The sequence below is a fragment of the Loxodonta africana genome, chromosome 9 (genome assembly GCF_030014295.1).
Source record: "Loxodonta africana isolate mLoxAfr1 chromosome 9, mLoxAfr1.hap2, whole genome shotgun sequence".
NCBI classification, from domain to species: domain Eukaryota; kingdom Metazoa; phylum Chordata; class Mammalia; order Proboscidea; family Elephantidae; genus Loxodonta; species Loxodonta africana.
This window is the reverse complement of record NC_087350.1, coordinates 28,023,006-28,042,040: the sequence shown is the minus strand read 5'-3', so window position 1 is coordinate 28,042,040 and position 19,035 is coordinate 28,023,006. Positions and strand designations below refer to the sequence as shown.

Below are 19,035 nucleotides of genomic sequence, written 5' to 3'. Positions count from 1 at the left end.
TACACAGATGAACCCTGAATACATTACTCTAAATGAAAGAAGCCAGAGATAAAATGCTACATACTGTATGACTCCATTTACAACATGAAATGTCCAGAAAAGGCAAATCCATAGAGACGTAAACTAGATTACTGGTTGCCAGGACTAAAGGTGGAATGGGAAGTGGCTGCTAATTCTTTCTGGAGTAATGAAAATATTCTGGAATTAGTGGTGATGGCTGCACAACTCTGTGCACTTTTGTGCATCAAATTATACATCTTAAAAGGGTGAATTTCACAATATAAGTTATAACTCAATTAAAAAAAAACACATACGAACTCTACTTTCTACTCTGGGACTTAAATTTCTTTCTCTTAAAATCAAGAGCGGAAATAGTGCAATACCTTCTTCCAAGGTAGGAAGAAAAAATCATGTGAAAATATGTGGAGAAATAAAACTCTACACAGTATTGGTTTTGAAGAGTAAACAATGCATCAGCAACTTTTCTAATAACTAAAAAGTATACTGCCTGCACTTCGAAGAACCCAGACGCTGTGGCCAAGCCCTGCTTATGTCAGAGAGACACCAAGCTGTACTCACAGTAACAAGCCAACTCAACCAAAAGAGACATAGGATGCACAGAAGACTTATTTGCAATACTGCTCCGTCCTCTTCGGAAATTTAATAAAAGGCTGGGCCACGAGAATTTAAGTAGAGGTTGTGTCACTAGATATAAGCAAGCAGAGCTGGAAAACCACACGTTTGTTTTAGTCGTTTCATCCTCTGCTCTTGGTGGCAGGATATGAGTTATTCTCCTATGGTGAATCTGTTTTATAAAGAAAACTTACAGCCCAGTTATTGACGGGCTTTCCGGGGATTAGCTGCATACCCGTAAGAATAAGAGGCTAACCTCATCCTCTTAAACTTCACACACTACAATCCCATAGATAGCTGACAACTATAGTCAAAAAAAAAAAAATAGTCAAAGGAGAAAAATAATCCAGCATTTTCCTAATCCTTAAACTAATCATATCATGCAACAGTGGAGAGTCCTTTAGGCCTACAACTCAATCTCTCAAGTACAGATGGCCCAAAAGGCTCCTTTTACAGACACGTCAGTCATCTATACACCGGGTCACTTCCTACACAAAAACACACCTGTAATAGTGCTATCGACACACACACCACAAAATACCCTTGACTTCTTTTATTCCATACTAAAGTTTTAAAAAGCATAGAGTTATAAATCTGTCTATGAAGCAAGAATATATAAATCTGACCAATAACTGTGAGCCCCGCAGCCCTTGAAAGAAGTTATGTCCATGGAGAATAAGTCAGACTTCATGCAAGTAAGTGAGAAAGGAAAACAGGGCTGCCTACCCCAACCCCCATCTTCTTGAGTTCTAAAGTTCACAGGCATTGCTATGGAAAACTGTTCACATTTTTTTTTTAATTTTGTGCCATGGGATGGACAATCCTCACTGGACATCTGGCCTTCTCTCTCTCCAAGTCTATCACAATGATCCATTTAACCCCTCTGTGCCAGCAAAGACATTTTTCCCTTTGCTCTCTATGTTGACTAAGGAAGCCAGTGATATCTTGTGTTCACATTTTTGCTTCTCAACACTCTCTTCTCCATCTGTTCTAAAACTTAACTCCCCCCCTCAGTTCTGAACTTTAAGTTTGTTCATCAAAAGCTGAACGGCAGTGCTTTTGCACTGTTGTACCCTTATTGTAAGTCATTCATGCGTGACAACCTAATGGCAGGAGAAGAGCATCTGGCTGGGTCTAATCTCAAACACTCATATCCATGTAACCGCTAGGAAAGACAAGGAAGAAGGCGGCCTACCGCTCAGGGCAACCACCTTTCACAAGGGTTTGGCCAACTGGATCCCCAGATCAACTACAGGCACTTAACGAGGCCAGGCAGACAAAAATGAAGCTCAGGGTGCTGGCACCACGTGCTGGGGGAAGGCTGCCAGCTAGCATCTTATCATCACAAAAGCCCTGCCAGGTAGATGGTATTACCCACCTACAGATGGGGACACTGATAGAGATTAAGTAACTGTACCAGGTCACGATTATAAATGGCAGTGCCAAGTGTCCCACCCCCGTCCATCTGATTCTAGGCCTGTGCTTTTTCCCAGGTAACACAATAGAAACGTTCTTATATAAACTACTGCAGACACCATGAGGTTGGCAGCTGGTTCAAAATAGAATATACAACTATGCAATTGCTTTCTTTAAAAAAAAAAAAAATACAGCTGGTTATTTTTACTTTCAGCTGAAAAAGCAACCCTCTTTCTTCAGAGGTGAGGGAAATCTCTAGGGTGAAGGAAAAGACCTCCCTCTTGAGAGCAGTGTGGATGACATGGGTATATGCATTTGTCAAAGTGACCAAACTGGACATTTAACATCTGTGCATTTCACTGTATTACACTATATTACACATGAAATCTGTGTGTGTATATGTAAGAGTGTATATTTGTATGTATGTTCATGTATTTACGTACATAAGTGTGCACATATATGTGAATTATGTATGATGTAAACCCAACTGAAAGGGAATACTAATTATTTGCAATCCCAATCCCAACTGAAATCAATTATTTAGCATCTATCTCAGCAAGCAGAAGAGCACTTACAGCTCTACACTCTCCAAATAATAAAGTGGAGGGTGACTGTGAGTCTTTCAATTTTCTCTGCCTTGAGGTAGCCACCAGCCAAGTGCATAAATAAAATGCCACAATGTATCTCTACTATTCCGTGTTGGATATATTTAATAGAATTACAATTTTTAAAAAAAGAAAACCTTTTCTAAGAATGTCGCTTACTTTAAAGTGTGAAGACGATCCTGATTTAAAACTCAAACTATCAAACGACTGACTAAGTTCCCTTCCGACCAAGCAACTTTCTTCTAAAGCACAACTGAGTTGTATCAAAACAAATAAACCCTGGGCCTCTTAAGATCTCTGCGTTATTAAAGACACTTTTTATCGTGACAAGAACGTATTTAATAGCAAAAAGCTGGTAAAAAGCAAAATTCAGAAAGTAGGGTTGCAGTCATTATTCGGCTAGTCGTCGAATTTGCTATCAGTCAAAGCTATTTAAAAAAAGTCTAACAAGAATATTTCAATGGTTCCTCTATATACTAAATATCTAAGAAACTCTGTAAGAATCTTTCTTAAATACCAGTAATCTATGTAATCTGAAGGCAGGTGCCATGGTAGATTTACAAGTCAGCATTTCCTGTCTGATGTGAGAACTAAGTTTTCCAGGCCGGTATGAAATGGGCTTACGTTAAATTGCCCAACACGGACAGAAAAACGGAACCTCCTAAAAGAGCATCCACAGGCCCAGGACACAAGTTGAGCTTACCTAGAAGCTGGGTGTCCTTGAGAAGCTTTGCCTTTTCCAGGTTTCCTCAAGAGAAGTATCTTTAGCCCTGTCAAGCAAGCAGTAAGCCCCCTGATTGCACCTTAAAGGAAATGAGGTTGTTTCGGCTCATTTGCATTTTAAAGGGTACTCTTTCATGATCTTTCACACTCCTAATAGATGTCTAAACCGTTAAATGACTATTTCTTTTCTTAGCCTGAAAGTCCATGCAGACTAAGAGCGTGGCCTCTCCCATTGTTCTTTACACTAAGTCAGTCCCAAACAATACCGACAGCTGCTATCCAACCAGGCTGCACTGGCTCTGCCAGCAGCTGCTGCAGTACCTCCTCCCCTCTGGGGAGACAGGTTGACACACTGCATGTTCAATGACGGGGTGCAAAGGTCCACTGAATTGTCAACCCAATTTTATGCTACTTCGATTTTCCAGGACGTGCACAATTCCTTTCAACCAAAAATCAAGCATATGCCAGAGTATGAAACTTATGCTGTGGGATAATTACTGATCACTATAAACTTTAAAAAGAGCCTTCTGACATTAATTAATATATGATTCCAAAACTACAATTAGGAAAAGTACATATTCAGAAATCAGGCAAAAGTCTTACACTGGGCACGATTCCGCGATTCCCTTATTCGGGCCATTGTTGCTACATTATCAGAGCTAATCTGCCTCTATAACCTCAACATGCTTCCTGGACTAAGGCCATTCATTTCATTAGCAATTCATCTGCCCTTCAAAGCAACTTTCTGTTTTTCTTTTCTGATTAAACTGAGTATTACCTATAAACATCAGTTAAGTACAACGTCTTCCTTTCTAAGCTGTAGGTCAGAAAGGAAATTAACAAGCGCTGGGCAGTGCCTTTGAGGATTTCAAAGTAAGGGTTTTACCATCACAAAATTATATGGTAAAATGTAGAGCCTATCAGAAAACAAACATGTTCCACAAAGTTTAAGCGGGTACTTGAGAACTGCTTTGCATATGTTTTCTTTTAATCAAAACAGGCTTTTCCATCCTCATTCATTTGGGTTAAAAAATTCTGTGCTTGAGCTACAAGTACAATTCGCTATTAGTCTGTGCTAATCAAACGCGGTACATGCAGAAGTACCAGTGAATATTTGATTTGATCTCTGAAAGAAAGCAATTCATTACACAAGAAAAGGGTACAGAAGGCAGCAGACAAATGCAGATGTAATTGTGTTTTTTGTTGAATGTGATTAGAGAGCCCACTAAGTAACAGTCAAAAATGTGATACTCAAGGGGGAAAAAACGCAGCGCCCGGATCTAGGGGGACAGGGAGGAGGGGAGAATTGTTTATGCAGAGCTAAGCTGTCAAGTGTAATAAAGCAGCTTGAATAAAATTTAAGCTGAAAATCCACTGAAGCTCCCCATTTCAGGGAGGAAAAAGCTATTAAAAGGAAATGAAGGTCACCCTCCCAGTTTATTTCACCTAATTGACTGCCAATAGCTTACCACAGGCAACCCGACGCAGCTCTGCAATTGAGAAACTGATGAAAGGAAGAGTTTTCAAGCTGAGGCTCACTCTCTAATCCTCCTTCGCTCTTATGTTTTTTCTCCATCTCCAGTTGGGATGTAATTTTAAGCCCTGATGGATTAACTGGTTCCATTGTCTGGGGCCGTCACTGGACTATGGCACTCTTAATCTGTACAGCAGCATGTCTAATTATCATTACAAAGTGTCTGAGGGAACTATAAAGACCAGCAGGGCATCTTCTCACAAGCAATTAACATAAATTGATAAATGAGTAATTTGAATCTGCTCAAGGCACTCACATATGAATAAAATCAGAAAGGATGGTCCCTTGTTTCAGCTACTTCTTTTGCTTAGTCTGGAAGGGCAGAAAACAGGAGAATCCTACCGGACCCTGCCGGGGGCAGGAGGGTGGGGGGTGAACTCATGCAGGGGACGGATCGCATGGTTCACCAGGTTCATTAATGCAGAGCAAATGACTTGTGATTGACAACCCGTCTTCAACATGGAGCACTGACTGAACTCAACCTACGCCAGCAGAAACCTGGTGAAAGGCTGAAAGCAGGATGGCAGACAATTAATACTTCTTCAATGGCAAGAGAGGGTTCTTTTCATTGGTGTGCCACTTAAAAATTCATGAAAGATGCACAAGAAAGAGAAAGTGCAAACAACAGTGGTGTAGGTTCTAATATCCCAGCAAGCTAAAGGTGAAAGCAAAGATACATAAATGAAATGATCAGAGAGACATGTCTTAACCTTCCGGTGACCTACACTCGTAACACAGTACTTAAAACTCTAACCTAGAGCTCACGCTTGAGTGATAGAGCATGGGTAGCTTAAGTGTCACACGTTCAGCTACATTTATTTTCCCCTATTTTTCTTCTCCTCCTAAAATGTCTCTCCTACTACCTTATGCTAAATCCTTTCCCCCATTCACCTCAGCATACCCCAATCCCCTGCCCACCCTTATCAACTCCAAATGGGCCAACATTAAGCTATACAAAATTATACAGATATATATATATATATATAAAGCCATCAAATAAGAAATGAAATCTGGTTATACACACTGTAGGAGGAAGACCTGGTAGGCCACGTACCCCGATGATGGCATTCAACTCTGCCATGGTCACCTGCTTGGCACGTTCAACGGCCTGGGCCACCTGTTGTTGATGCTTTGGAAACAAGAAGAAAAGGTGTTAAAAGCAAGGCAGCCAAAAACTTCACTGGTATGTGACTTAACCAACAACAACAAAAAGACAAACTCTCCATGCAACACAGACTAAAGGGTTTAAATACAGTTTCTCAACCACATGTATTTCACAGAACCCATGTGCAACAGGAAAAGGAAACAGAATGGTGCCGCCCTTTATTTCTAACCAACAGCAGTCACCAGCAAATCTCTGATGGTAATGTTTGGTTCGGACAGTAGAAAGTCACAAAGGACATCAACTGTAGCAACTTGAGGTCTTAGAAAACAAATAGTGTGGAATTTGGAAGAAGGGGTTGTACAAGATTGGACAAGTCAAGTTTACAATCACTTTAAAATACTCATTTTAATACTTAAAACTTGAACATTAAATCTGCAATCACTTTGTTGATCAACACATCTTGACCCACCAGGAGTTTCTGGAAACTTTGACAATCTTCCTCCTTTTGAGTTTTCACCCTCCACAAGGGAAAGGAGGGTCCCACTCTCCCTCACAGGCTGGAAACACCCTGAGCTCCTCCCGACTCCACTCACAAACAAAATCAAAGCCATGAATTTATTTGGGGAGCCCACAGAGGCCAGGATCACTGAAGTCTAGCAAACAACTAGATTCAAAAGACCAACAAATCGAAATTGTAACATCAGACAAATGTTATGCGAGAAAGGACTGCCACAATAATAACAGAGACGGTAAGTGACTATCCAGCAAAGCCAAGTAGATGGCATCTAGAACAGATATCCAATATTCTGACTCCCAGCCCAATGAGCTTTCACCCTGTTTCAAGATACATTCATCCTTACACACTTAGAAAGGATTTTAGCATTTATTCGCCTGTATCAAAAAGTAAGGCAAACTTCTAAGATAAAACTAAAATATAAAGGTCTTGAGTCAAGTGGGAATACTTATTTTATTCTTAGGAATATTATCCACTCCCTCTGTCGACACACACTTGATATATAAGTACCTGCTTTCACAGGTAAAGTCAACTCCTGGTAGAATGATTTTTTAAAATTCAACACAGGAAAAACTTTCTACTTAAACAATATAAAAACAAAAAACAAACCGATTGCTGTTGAGTCAATTCCAACTCATAGCGATCCTATAAGACAGAGTAGAACTGCCCCATAAGGTTTCCAAGGAGCGCCTGGTGGATCTGAACTGCCGACCTTCTGGTTAGCAGCCAAACTCTTAACCACTACGGCCACCGGAGTTTCCAAACAATATAAGGGACACCTGAATTATCAGTGGATCTCAAGCTCAAAGGACTCCTCAAAGAAAACAAAAGCATTATCTTTAATACTCATTTTGCAGTTTTCCATAGAAAAAAATTAATCTGAGGTTGAGCTATTGTCGCCACTTCTGCAGTGTGCTCTCAGATCTGTTACATGGAATAGCAGGGGGCTTGCACACTTCAGCTGTAACAGATGTTCTTCACACTTGTTCCTTGTGATAAAATTAACATCTTAAAGCTAGCTAATTTGCAAACAGAGAAGCAACATAATTGCACTTTAACAGCTGAACAGTTTTACTTACTTCCTGAGACAGAAATGGGATGACTTGTGCACAAATCGTGTTCAATCTCTTGGCGATTTCAGTCTATAAAGACAAAGCCATACAGATGTTTAGAATACTTCATAATCAGAAAGATAACACTTCACCCCAGCACTGGATTCCTCCATTACCTCACTCTTGAAGGCATACAGTTGTCTTCCCAGGTTATTTTATACTTTTATCTTGAGATACACAGTAGACATTAATCCCACTTGCAAAGACAAAATCATAACGCTTTGGTGGTGACTTAAAAAGAAACAGTGGGTCGTTTAATTAAGTCACAGAAGTTATGTGGTTTAAGGCACTATGATCATCTGAACTGGCCACTGCAAACCACTTAATGTTGTTGTTAAGTGTCATTGAGTCGCTTCCGACTCATAGCAACCCTACGTACAACAGAATGGAACACTGCTCAGTCCTGCACCATCCTCATAATTGTTATGCTTGAAGCCCACTGCTGCGGCTACTGTGGTTGATCCAATTCGTTCAGGGTTTTCCCCTTTTTCGCTGACCCTCTACTTTACCAAGTTTTATGTCCTCCAGAGACTGATCCACCACTTAATATACTTACTCAATTATGACATACTGTCATGGTTTTAATTGTGTCCCCCCAAAAATATTTGTCAACTTGGTTAGGCCATGATTCCCAGTATTGTGTGGTTGTCCTCCATTCGGGGATTGTTAATTTTAGTTGAGAGGATTAGGTGGGATTGTAACACCATCATTAACTCAGGTCACCTCCCTGATCCAAGGTAAAGGGAGCTTCCCTGGGGTGTGGCCTGTATTGACTTTTATCTCTCAAGAGATAAAAGGAAAGGGAAGCAGGCAGAGAGTTGGGGACCTCATACCACAACAAGAAAGCAGCACCAGGAGGAGAGCATGTCCTTTGGACACAGGGTCCCTGTGCCTGAGAAGCTTCTCGACCAGGGGAAGATCGAGAACAAGGACCTTCCTCCAGAGCCAACAGAGAGAGAAAGCCTTCCCCTGGAGCCGACACTCTGCATTTGGACTTGTAACGTACCAGACTGTGAGAAAATAAATTTCTCCTTGCTAAAGCCATCCACTTGTGGTATTTCTGTTAGGGCAGCACTAGATGACTAAGACACATGCCATGGCATATTTAAGTAGTTATACCAAGTTCATCCAAACTGATATCAGAAACTATTGGAGCAGTTAACACTGTCAAAGCAGCCTAGCTTTCAAAAAAAAAAAAAAAAAAACTGCTGTCCAGTTGGCTCCGACTCATGGAGGCCCCACGTGTGTCCGTGTAGAACTGTGCTCCACAGGATTTTCTATGGCTGATTTTTCGAATGAAATCACTAGGGCCTTTCTTCTGAGGTGCCTGTCAGTGGACTCAAACCTCCAACTTTAGTTAGCAGGAGAGCACCTAAGTTGTTCGCATCACTCAGGGACCTCTAGCTTTCCAAGGTAAGGCCTAAAGTGAGAGAGCAGAAGGAAGGAGCCTACTGATCAGCTTTCCACCTGTCCTGCAAAACCGAAACAGGATTTTAATGTTAGCAGCCTTCTCAGTCGCATATATTCAAACAAACCAAGAAACGTTACTGAAACAAACTCATATCCCACATGGTGGTCAAGTCCAGAGGTTCTGGGTATTTGTCAAGTTTTGCATTTCAGAGTCAAACAGAAAAGGCCTCCCTGAGGGGCCCTCGGCTCATCTGAACATAGCAAGATTTGTTATGAGTGTCTGCAGCACGGGCTGTTCTAGAGGAAGCAGGAAAAGTTCCCATTCAGTCAGTATCTAGAGCAGTCCCTCTGCTACGGGGACAAACCGGCAAGGGAGAGAATAAATAAATGCTGCTTTGCTTCCAGCCTAGGGCAGGATCCACCTGCCCCATGGCCATCACCCTAGAGCAATGCAAATCAGTTTCGCTTAAAAAAAAAAAAGAAAAAATCTGAGAAGACTTCAGATGTCCAGTGTTGACCTTATTGATTCATCATTTTCTGGCAGTGTTAATGCTGCTGCTATTACTGTATCAAGTAATAAAAAAAGGAAGACAAGGAGAAGAAAATTATAAAACACTCAGTCAATTCCCTCGAGAAATAGAGAATGGAACATTTAAGATAAAGTAGAAAAACCCCAGGCACTGTACAAACAAGTACATAAAAAAAGGGTCATCCTTTGTCCTCTAGGATGATTCCAGTTAACTGAACAAGGTCTTTGGTTTTTATGGGACTGGATCGAGGCCAACCCAAACCAGTGAGATAGGGTTACAGGTCATACCATGCAAGAAATGTACTAGAAGGAGAAATGAGAGGTCGAACCCATGACCTTGCTTCGGCCAACAGGGAAAACAGAGATATGCAAAAAGGTTGCAGCTGTACCAGGTGCAAAAACAGAACTGGGTCAGCCCCACCCAGTTATCTGATCACAGCTACCTCAAGGTCATGGCTCTCCTAGAAAGCATGGGCAGGTTTCCCTTTTCTCTGCAATAGGGTTCTGCACTATATATTTGGTTATATGTAAAGGATTAGGAGCCCTGGTGGTGTAGTAGTTAAGAGCTACAGCTGCTAACCAAGAGGTCCACAGTTTGAATCCACCACTTGCTCCTTGGAAACCCTATGGGGCAGTTCTGCTCTGTCCTACAGGGTCACTGAGTCAATCAATTTGACAGCAGTGGGTTTGGCTTTGGTTAAAGGAGTAAGGGTGTCCTTCATGGACTTCTAGACAGGTCCTTCCTCCCCATCCCCCACCTACCACACATTCCAACAGCATTCTGTACACTCCCCGTTCCAAAACTTACACTTGAGGTTTTCCAATTTTAAAAATGCATGCTCACTTTGGAGACACACACACATATAGATGCAGAAATACAAAATAAAGTTAAAATAACCCTAAGTCCATCATGCAGGGATAAGCACTGGTCTGGAGATCCTGGAAGCATCATTCCAAGCTTTCACTATATCTTCCAGAGCCCAGGGTAAGAAACATTTTTATACCAAAGGGATCCCACTACCTTTCCATAACGTGCTTTTTGACTCAAAAATGTGTCATGGCTGCTCTCCCAGTCAATAAGTACATTATCAGCTATTCCACTATACAAGTACACTCACGTTTAAGCACTCCTGACATCAGTGGGTATTTACATTTCATCGAATATTTTATAATTACAAACTCTTTGTCAAATAACTCTCTGCATCAATCTCTAAGAGGAATTCCTACAAGTGAAACTGCTGGGTGTAGGGCAATAGGTTTTCTCTTATGCGGTCTTTCTGGCCCTGGGTTTTGTAATTCTCCCCAAACGACTGGTTGGGCCACAATCTACTAAAAGACTGGTGGGTGTGCTATCCGAATAATCAGCTCATAGGGATTGGTCGGTTTGCTATCCACATAACAGGCTTGTAAATCCACCCAATAGGACTGGTCAGTTTATGATCTGCCTAAGTGATTGGTCAGTTTATGAAAGCCATGCCTAAAACTGAGAAGTTTTTCCATAAAAGTGGTCAACCTCACGCAGGCTTTTAAGGTTTGCTGAACACCGAGAGCCAAGAGGGAAGCGTGTCCTTTGGACACAGGGCCCTGTACTGAGAGCCTCCTAGAAGAGCTGTAATACAGATCAAGAGCTGTAACACTGAGCTGCTAACACTGAAGACAGGGAAACAGTCGCGAGCACAGCAGAGCCAAGTGGCAGAGAAACAGTGGCATCAGTGCAAACGGCAGAAACCAAAGACCAGCAGGCGCCAGTGGTGGGCATGGCTAGCCCACAGAGCAGAGTTGGGCACCTCCGGGCAGGGCAGGAGGTCTTGAATGGAGCTGGACACTTCCACGCAAAAGGTCAGCTATGAAGCAGAAGCCTGAGCATACACCATACAGGGGTTGCCTGCAAAAATGGTTTTGCCTCAAAAACTGTCTTCATGTCAGCCTAACCCTGACACTGGCCCAGGGTTGTCCCAAAGCTGCTAGTTGAGAGCTAAACCGGCAAGCACAGGGGGTCAAACCTGGCTAGGAAAAGTTGCAGAGAGAGGCAGAAAACAGCCACTCTGCGCCCGACCTGTGGGCACACATGCCGAGAGGTAGAGAGAGAAGAGAGACCTGCTGAGCCCTGGCCCACAGCGTACATGCCCAATGACACAGAAAGGGCCGTGGGTAACCTGGGTTACTGTTTTAACTATCTTGTGTATACGACCCAACTGGATTGAATAGCAGAGTCCTCATCCCAGCAGTCTTATGGTTGCTTGTAATTTTGAGGCAACTGGAGTGTGCGTATACACACAGGTCACTAGGTCAGAGTGTCTGCGCATTTTAAATTGAAATGTGTGCTGCTGAGCTGCCCAGCAGAGAAGCCGAACCAGTTTACATTATCACCAACAGTATATGAGGGTGCTTGCCCTCCCACCCACTGTCAATATTGGGCTTTCTTGACCTTTTCTTAATCTTTAGCCACCTAATAGATTAAAAACTTATCTCATTTTTATTTACATTACTTGGATTCTTCCTGAAGTTAAACATCTGTTCATACATTTACTGGGCTGCTGTGTTTATTTCCTTTGTCTACTTTTATTCATCATTGTCTTTTTGTATGTCAAATGTTAACCCTTCGCCACAGTTTGTCCAGCCGGCCACTTGTCTTTCAACCTTGCCTACTACAGACTTTTTGCTGTACAGAACTTTAAACTTTTATGTGGTCAAACTAAAGAATTTTCTTCCTGCGTTCCTAGCCTTTGGGTCTGGAACAGAACATCTCAAGATTATAAAAGCCATTACTTTCTCCTAGTGCTGCTTGGCTGTACTTTTTATACTTAATTACTTGACCTAGCTGGAATTTACTTTAGTATAAAAAGAAAACATGACCTAATCTTTAATAACAAACACTTCTACGTATTACTACATATAATAGCTTCGAAGTAGAAATGAACGCGGTCAGGGAACAGCAAGACCCAGTTTGAACGGGATGAACTTGTAGATCTTTCATAAGATAAGTTACAAAAAACAAAATAAATGAAGAAATAGAGATTAAAGGGAAAAACGACATAAATTGGGTTAAACACTAAAACAGGTAGAACTACGTAAGACTGAAATAGGAGGAAAAAGGTTGATGATGAAAGCTCAAGCTGATGAAGAGACATCAAACGCAACGGCGTATGTTCTTGGAATTTGAAACAGTCTGAAGAAATGGAAGTGAGTAACAGAGAAGGATCTTTTATCCGCACTGTCTTCTCCCTCCAACAGGTCTCTAAATCTTATCTTAAGCCGTCTTCTGAAAAGCCAGCTTGATTTCAGGCCAGAAAGTCTAAATTCAAGTCTCAACTCTTTGACTTAAAGCTGGTTTATCTTGAACCAGGCACCAGTATTCTCCGAGTGCCCTGGCTTCACTATCTTTACAACGTAGGCAAGAGCACCTACTGTCCAGCTGTGTTGCCGTGAGAATGCAATGAGTTTATGTGAAGGTGCTTTGTGGGCTCTAAAGCAACAACGCCATCACCCCCCAGGAAGATTTCATCAAAGTCTTCCCCGTTCCCGAAAGTAGTCTGGATGGCGGCATAAAATTCTATCATCATTCTTAGTACTATCCCTTGCTTCAACTCTTGGGTGTTCTAAGATACTTTATTTAGCACAAATCCACAAGTATCGGGAGTAGTGGGTTTCCAATCGGGTCAGTGATGGTTCAATGGTAGAATTCTAGCCTTCCAAATGAAGGCCCGGGTTCGATACCGCGGTTTAGTTCCCAGCCCATGCATCTCATGCACAGCCTCCACACGTCTGACAGTGGAGGCTTGCGTGTTGCTGTGATGCTGAACAAGTTTCAGTGGTGCTTCCAGACTAAGACGGACTAGGGAGAAACACTTGGTGATCTACTCCCAAAAATCAGTCAACGAAAACCCTATGGATTACAAGGGTCCGATCCACAACCGATCATGGGGATGACACCGAACAAGGCATGTTCTGTGCATGGGGTCGCCATGAGTCCGAGGCCAACTCCAGGGCAGCTACAAGCATTTGCCAACTCATGCTTCTATTACTAACTAACCACTGAGTTTGCAAACAGGTTACCAAAACCCATTGCTGTTGAGTTGATTCTGACTCAGCCACTCTACAGGGCAGAGTACAACTGCCCCATAGAGTTTCCAAGGCTATAAATCTTTAAGGAAGCAGACAGCCACATCTTTCTTCTGCAGAGCAGCTCGTGGGTTTGAACCGCCAACCTTTTGGTTACCAGCCAAGCATTTGACCACTATGCCACCAAGGCTTCCTTCAAATAGGTTAAACTGGTTATTAAACTGGAGGTGCAGTGGTTAAGTGCTTGGCTGCTAACCAGAAGGCTGGCAGTTTGAACCCACCAGTCACTCCACAGGAGAAAGATGTGGTTGTCTGCTTCCATAAAGATTTACAGCCCCAGAAACCCCATCAGGCAGCTCTACTCTGTCCTATAGGCTCACTATGAGTCAGAATCAACTCAACGGCAATGGTTTTTTTTTTGTTTGTTTGTTTTTCAGCCAGAACTGAGAGTTCTGTAACCTTTTCAGAGTTCCTTCTATCTCTTCCATGTGTGAGACAACTCCAGTAAAAAAAAACTGTATGTTAACTACATTTTCCACACTAGCAATCACTTCCCTGTTCAAGGCTGAAGCCGTATTTGTACCTGTTAATAGTCATGTTTATTGTTACACATAAGGTTTTTATTGGCTGATTTTCAGAAGGTCACCAGGCCTTTCTTCCTAGTCTTAGTCTGGAATCTTCTATGAAACTTGTCCACCATGGGTGACCCTACTGATATTTGAAATATTGGCGGCGTATCTGCTAGCATCAGAACAACACACAAGCCACCACAGTATGACAAACTGACAGGCGGTATCTGTGAAATCTAGACAATGAGAAAGACCAAATAAGAACTGACGCATTCAAATTGCAGTGTTGGTGAAGAGTACTGAATATACTACGAATTGCCAGAAAAATGAACAAATCAGTCCTGAAGGAAGTACAGTCAAAAGGTGCCTTAGATGTGAGGATGGTGAGAATCTCTGTCTCGCTTACTTTGAACGCATCATCTGGAAGGACCAATCTCTACAGAAGGACATCATGCCTGGTAAAGTAGAGGGTCAGTGAAAAAGAGGAAGACTCTCAATGGGACGGACGGACCGACACGGTGGCTGCAACACTGGGCTCAAATATAACCATAGTGAGGCTAGCGCAGTATCAGGCAACATTCTGTTCTATCACACATGAGCCAAAGACAGCTGGAAGGTACCTAACAATAACAGTCATGTTTGTAAATAAACATTCCCTGTGCCTGTATTTCTGATACTGTGTTAGGTAACAACACTAAGTCAGTATTCAAGAACTATCCCTGGCCACCCAAACCATTCCTCTGTTAAACACTCATGCCCAGAAACTACACTAGCTGGGTAACGCCCCAGCATGGAGCCTCACTCCACGGATGACCACTACCCACCGTGGCAGCAGGGAGCAGGGGTCCAAATTACCTGTCTAGAACAATCTTCCGTTTTGCTTGTGCCAATGCCAACTCCCCTCACTGATTTGCTTACAGTAATAGAATCGGCCCTCAAATCCAAAAATCTAGATTTGGACTTCAGCAAACTAATACTAGGTATCCTTACTGAAGTCACTTCAAGCACTGGGCCCCAGGTCTCTGATCTGAGTAAGAGAGTATCACCAACCTACTTCACAGTTTCATGAAAATCAAGTCAGCCAATACATAAACTATTGCATATTTTAACATACACATTATATATACACGTTAAATATACAAATTGACATACACAGCATTATAAATTATAAAGTGCTATACAAATATGAGAGGTTTCCTCAGTTCTTCAAACCAAAAAAATCCAAACCCACTGCTATGGAGTCAATTCTGACTCATGGCGACCCCATGTATAACTGAGTAGAACAGCTCCGTAGGGTTTTCTCGGCTGAGTCAGAACCAACTGGATGGTAACAGGTAATTTTTTATGGAAATGAAGTCTCTAGATGATACAAACGGTTAAGCATTCAAACCCACCCAGAAACACCTCAAAAGAAGGGTCTGGCGATCTGCTTCCAAAAGGTCAGAAACTTGAAAACCCTATGGAGCACAGTTCTACTCTGAGACACGAAGGGCCACCTTGAGTTGGAAATGACATGACGGCAAGTTAACAACAACAACAATCTTTATGGAAGCCGACCACCTGGGCTTTCTTCCTCGGTGCCACTGGAAATCCACTTAGACGCTGTCTTTCCTCCATAACACCGATTCACAAGCTCTTCTTAAGCCCCTTCCAAATCTCCATAGCACTTACAGTCTTATTGGTAAACTAAATCAGTATGCTCAAGAATCACAGGGTATATAAAGCTTCCATACAGCTTCCTGCATAAAAGTCTTCTTGCTACAAAATGGAAAGCTTCATGAGAACAAACTCCTACCAAACATTTTGTTATCTCTCCTCCACCACCAGAACTAATCACGGGATACACATCTGCCATACTTTTAAGTAATGCTTCACAGAAGTAAAACTGAATCCCCTTGCCTCCCTAAACTCAACAACGAAGATGCGACCAGTTAAACCTCTCCTAAAAGAGTTAAAATAAGGCTGTGTTTACAAAAAGAAATTGTATGTTAGTACTTGTAAGATTCTTGTATATTTAAATTGAGTTAAACACGGTCAAATATCTCGAAGACCAGTGATGAATCAAACCCTGGTGTACTCTGTAGAGTTCTTAAACTGAAGACATGTTCTTGTGGGCATCTTAACTTCGTGTTTTAGGGTTCTATGATTCTTTTCATACTCCTTACACCTTGTCCACTACACGCAGGATAATACATGATGAGTGTTGTTTGAAGCTCAACGCAGGGCAAGGGCTGCTTAAGAGTAATGGCCCACGTGTCTCAAGGCAATACAATGGCACTGTGCCCAAAATCAGCTTAGGGAGGGGAAACTCTACCACCATCAAAGTGCAACTTGGTGGATCACAAAAAACGGTGCTTAGGCTGAGGGCTGGCAAAGTAATCTCTTGGTTTTCTTATGCCAAGCAGGAAACCAAGAAAAAAACAAAATAGAGCTTCGGTAAGAGGTGTCTGACAACAGATAAACACGCAAGAAGAAGGAAACAAATCACAGAAGAGGAAGTAAGGAGATAGCCTTTAAGTCCTGTCTGATGAGAAGTTTCTGAGTCTGTGAAAACACTCAACCTCACACCTCACTAACAGCTAAACGAAATGCAAATTTCACTGTAAGTAAGGTGGGTCATTCTGCCCCAGTTAAGTTAAAAAACAAACAAACAGTAAAATCCAATGCTGATGAGTCCTCAGGGAAGCTGGTAACCATCAGACATTCCTGATGGCAAAGAAAAATTGGTACAACCGTCTTGGAAAGCAACTGGGCAATGTGTTTCAAGAGTATGAAATTACTCAAACCCTTTGGTAAGGCTTTCCACAGCTCAGAATTTATCCTTAGGAAATAGTGCAAATGAAAAGCATTTCACGCATGAAGCTGTTCACTGCCGCACTCGTTTCAAAGCAAGAGAGAAAGAGCCAGGTAAAGACGGAACAGCAGTTCAACTCATCAGAACCATACATGGAGTTGTTATTAAACAAAAAACTTAAGAGTTTCTCCTCCTGAAAAATCATTTGTCCAATACTAGGAGATCACTGAAATACTACAGCCCAACCCAGAGGCACAGCAAGTAATCATTAAAGTCCTATTCATGATAATGATGCTAAATGGCCAACACATTCACTATACGCTAGTTATGTAAGAAGTTCTTGGGTGGCACAAGGGGTTACTGCACTCAACTACTAACGGAAAGGCTGGAGGTTCGAGTCTACCAAAAGGCACCTCAGAAGAAAGACCTGGCGATGTACATCCAAAAAATCAGCCACTGAAAACCCTACGGAGCATAGTTCTATTCTGACGTGCATGAGGTTGCCATGAGTCAGAGTCAACTCGATAGTAACCTTTTTTTCTTTTTTTTTTACATAAAAAGGGGAGAAAACAGACATGTAGTACACTTGTTTTTGTTTTTAAAGTATACAGCCAAACACTGTAAATTAATACCCAAAATAAAAGCAATTGATTATGCTGGGGTGGTAGGGTCAGTGGCGATGTTTCTCCTCCAGCGACCTTAATCATTGCCCTTATTGTTTACATTCATCATTAAACTGGTACCGGAGAAGAGTTGTCAGGGCCACCATGCTTGCAACTGACTGTGGCACTGAGTCACAACAATGGTGGCAAACCCTGACCATCATTTGAGTACCCTGACCTCTTGCTGACCTCTTTGTTGCTGTTAGGTGCCATCAAGTCAGTTCCAACTCATAGCAATCCTATGTACGACAGAACGAAACACTGCCTGGTCCTGTGCCATCCTCACAATCATTGTTATGCTTAAGCCCATTGTTGTACCCACTGTGTCAACCCACCTCGTTGAGGGTTTTCCTTTTCACATGACCCTCTATTTACCAAGCATGATGTTCCCCCTCCAGGGACTCCCCCCTGATAACATGTCCAAAGTATGACCTCTTACAACCCTCAAATCACACATGGAGAAACAGAAACCTGAAGGAAATGATCTGCCCAAGATCATAAGGCAAGATTAGAACCCTCAACCAGTGCCCAGTCCCTTCCCAGGAAGTCCAAGTGGGAAACTGGGTCTTAACCAACAACAAAGCCAGTAAACTCAAGCCCTGTCTGAGAAACACATTCAAATGGCCAGAGCCCAAACAGGACAAGGCCAGGGTAGCCAAAAAATGACTCTGCCAGTGACAGAGTACTGCACGCTTTGCTGCCCCGGCAGGGGAAGATGCCCTCTCCACCATACCCGTAAGGCACCCTGTGTGGCAGGGTCAGCGCCCTATAAGGGATGTAAATTGTAAACAGCCAATCTTAAATAAAGGGGATGCAGCCCAACTCCGTTTTCGTTCTCTCCCTCCCAGGCAGAGATAATTAGTGCATCAACCCTCACATCATACCATCTGGCCTACTCGTAGACAAAATCCACAAAAACACATCCACAAATACATCTCTATTTCCTGCAGATGACATCTGCTGTACCTAAAGAAAATTCAGGATGTTTGTATCCAAACTCTGCGCCCGAAATGATTAAATATGCAAAACACTTAAAGTAATCATCCAATCTTCCCCTTCTTTTCATCGGGGAGGGAAAGGTGCCTTCGCCTAGAGACCTCCTTCAGCAGCTTCTGACAGCCACCACCCTTACTATCTCCCAATGGCTCACGTGCTCCACCGGGTACCTGGAACCTCACTTGAGCTAATAAATGCACTCATGAAAGACAAGTGTCTCTCCAATTCTAATGCACCAGAGCAGCTTTCTGTTTAAAACATAATTACTTTGAAAAAGTGATTAGTCACCTTTTGGGAAAATTTCAATTTAAGTAATTCGGGTGTTTTTAAATGGGGGTCCACCTTCTTGCAGTGCGTCAGTGGCTCTAGTG

General features: G+C 42.3%; 1 protein-coding gene across 8 annotated transcripts in view; it reads right to left on the bottom strand.

The window, feature by feature from the left end:
- The window catches only part of TLE1 (TLE family member 1, transcriptional corepressor), a 103,470-nt gene that overhangs the window by 61,498 nt on the left and 22,937 nt on the right, over window positions 1-19,035 (bottom strand). For 3 of the 8 annotated variants that reach the window (XM_023544730.2, XM_010587489.3, XM_023544727.2), the window contains exons 5-6: window positions 7,610-7,672; window positions 5,936-6,040 (exon numbers count right to left, since the gene is read on the bottom strand). The exons of 2 other annotated variants lie outside the window; for them this stretch is intronic. In XM_023544730.2, the coding sequence (XP_023400498.2) occupies window positions 5,936-6,040; window positions 7,610-7,672 (168 nt within the window). The remainder of the gene's footprint in view (window positions 1-5,935; window positions 6,041-7,609; window positions 7,673-19,035) is intronic. 3 more of the 8 variants (XM_023544729.2, XM_023544731.2, XM_003407835.4) reach the window with 1 other exon arrangement.